At 46.8% G+C, this 2,225-nt stretch overlaps 1 protein-coding gene across 1 annotated transcript; it reads left to right on the top strand.

Moving 5' to 3' along the window:
- Positions 1-1,841: 1,841 nt before the first annotated feature.
- On the top strand, positions 1,842-2,138 carry T265_12193 (hypothetical protein; the record flags this gene model as incomplete). The annotated part of the gene is made up of 1 exon (XM_009179305.1): positions 1,842-2,138. One exon carries the CDS (start codon positions 1,842-1,844, stop codon positions 2,136-2,138), a length of 297 nt encoding a protein of 98 aa, XP_009177569.1.
- Positions 2,139-2,225: the final 87 nt, after the last annotated feature.

Raw genomic sequence — 2,225 nt, forward strand, 5'->3', positions numbered from 1 at the left:
ACGATAAGTCCTTCGTTTGAACGCTTCTATTTTTAGCACTATATTGGACTTGATTAAGGTGATAACCTCACGCCCTCAAAACACAAGTTTTATTAGTGTCTCTTTTTTACCTCCTGATATACCAAGTGGTTTTTGTTGTCTACAAAAGAGAACACTAATAGGTCCCATATTTAACAGTGGGCATAGGTGTCCACCGGGAATTTGGGACGGACAGCCGAAGTAAGCTATGTTGAATATGATTACGAGGGTGAGAATGTATTCCGGACATACTTCAGGCACTGCACAACTCTCAGCCAACGGCCCGTGCAGAAACCAGCTACTGGCATCTCCATCTCCAGCCCAACATCTGAAACCAGGGAACTAGATTCTTCTTGTTGGTCGCGACTCAAGGCCAAACGTTGATGCCCAATGCCAGATATAGCGGCAATTAAAATTACCAGAAATCCTATTAGTCTCGCAAGTTGTGTCCAAAAAAGACAATCAATCACAGTTCGTTGACAAAGGAAAGCTGCTCCATCTTCGTTGGTATCTCGGAGTCCACAGAGGCAACCTCACAATTCCGGCCTAACTGTGACCCCGAGGAACTAAACCACTGCTATACATCACTTTTGATGAACTGACAGCCATTTCGCGCGTGATTAAGCACAAAGGCCACAATCCAACTGCGCCGTCTACATTAAGTTTCAACAGATACTATGCTTCAAAATCGGCTTTAAGCATAGCCCCATATCCGCTGAACCACCTTTCCAAATTTTGCCTAGAATCTGCATCTGTAGGCAACATCTGCAAAAAAGTAGAGTTATGGCTTTGTTAACGCATTCGCCGCTATGCTGCGTATCAGCGAACCAGTATGCTTCACCATAGCTTTTTTGAACCTGTTCGACACTGAGCTCAATGATCTGCCTAACGTGGTATGCCAGGAAGCGCGGTTGTTCGAGGAAGTTTTTGTTGAGGACTTCAGAAGGTAAGCAGAGCTATGCTTAAATCATCACGGAAATATCTGTGAGGTTAAAATTAATAACCTTAATGATGAGTTAAAGAGCCTCGGGAAAAAATATTCTACCCTGATTGTCCTGTAACAATGCAAAAAAGGCACACCTCCGGTTCCTCCACAGCCATCTCACGATCTCCATCCTATTGGTTCGCTCGAAGCGCTTTGTTTCTGGGCAGATTGCACAGAGCGTAATGGAGGTGCCGCTTACGCTCGTGGGATTTACGCTGCCGCTTACATCACTTATTCCTGTTTTGTCAAAGTGGTCACCTCCATAGAAATGTAGGAGCGGACATAGGGAAGCCGGTCCGCGAACAACTCTTCTCTACTGATCTGTAGCAATTAGCCAAAAATGCCAGTCCCTTGTCCTCGCGGATTTCAACTCTCCTGCAGTCGACAGGGCAAATTTAATTGGCACGTAGTCGTAGTCCCTAACCTGCAGATGCAGGGGTAACAAGCTCAAATACCTTCAACTCAATACAATCACTGGGGATCCCAGATGATCACTTTGAAGTCGTTAAGAGCTCTTGGTGTTACCGCGGGACAGTGTTGATGCACTTCACGACAAAGACCCTGAAAGTCTGAAAAACGCCCATCCACGAGGTGATGGATGCTGCAAATCTGGTATTCCCAGTCAATGGACGTTAAAAATTTGTGGGGACATGACATACGGTATCCAGGTCCTTACTGACGCTTTCGATCCGTCCTGGGGCCCATGTCCCCGCTTAGACGGGTCTGTTCAGTTCAGTGTCAAAGTTCAGTTTTGCTGTAACGAAATTGGATATGAACCGGAAACTGTACTGGAGAAAGCCGCCACCACTGCAGAGATGTTTAGGATCAGTGTATCGACATGGTGCATTCTGATGAAAATTTTACACTCGGGTCTGAACAGGCTCCAGGACGTCTGTTCCACCCATACCAACGCAAACGACTTGATTATGGTGTTCCCAAAATTCACTCTCCTCACACCGAGGCCGAGTCTAACGAAAACAAGGCGCTGTTTGTCGCAGATTACCGTGGCTTTGTCCAATCTCAGTGGATCAGGTCGACCCTACCCGAATCCATGAAGACTTTTGGCTGTGCAAGCACACTGAAAACCCTCACTGGAACTGCTTTACCGCTCTCATTTCGGCTGCGCTGCGGATAAGAGGTCTAACTCGGACGCGATCGTCTGCTTGCCAGCCCAGCATCAATCCGAGCTCTGGTTGGTCGAAAATATGGACCCAACAGCCAA

Source organism: Opisthorchis viverrini (genome assembly GCF_000715545.1).
Source record: "Opisthorchis viverrini unplaced genomic scaffold opera_v5_1749, whole genome shotgun sequence".
Lineage (NCBI taxonomy): Eukaryota > Metazoa > Platyhelminthes > Trematoda > Opisthorchiida > Opisthorchiidae > Opisthorchis > Opisthorchis viverrini.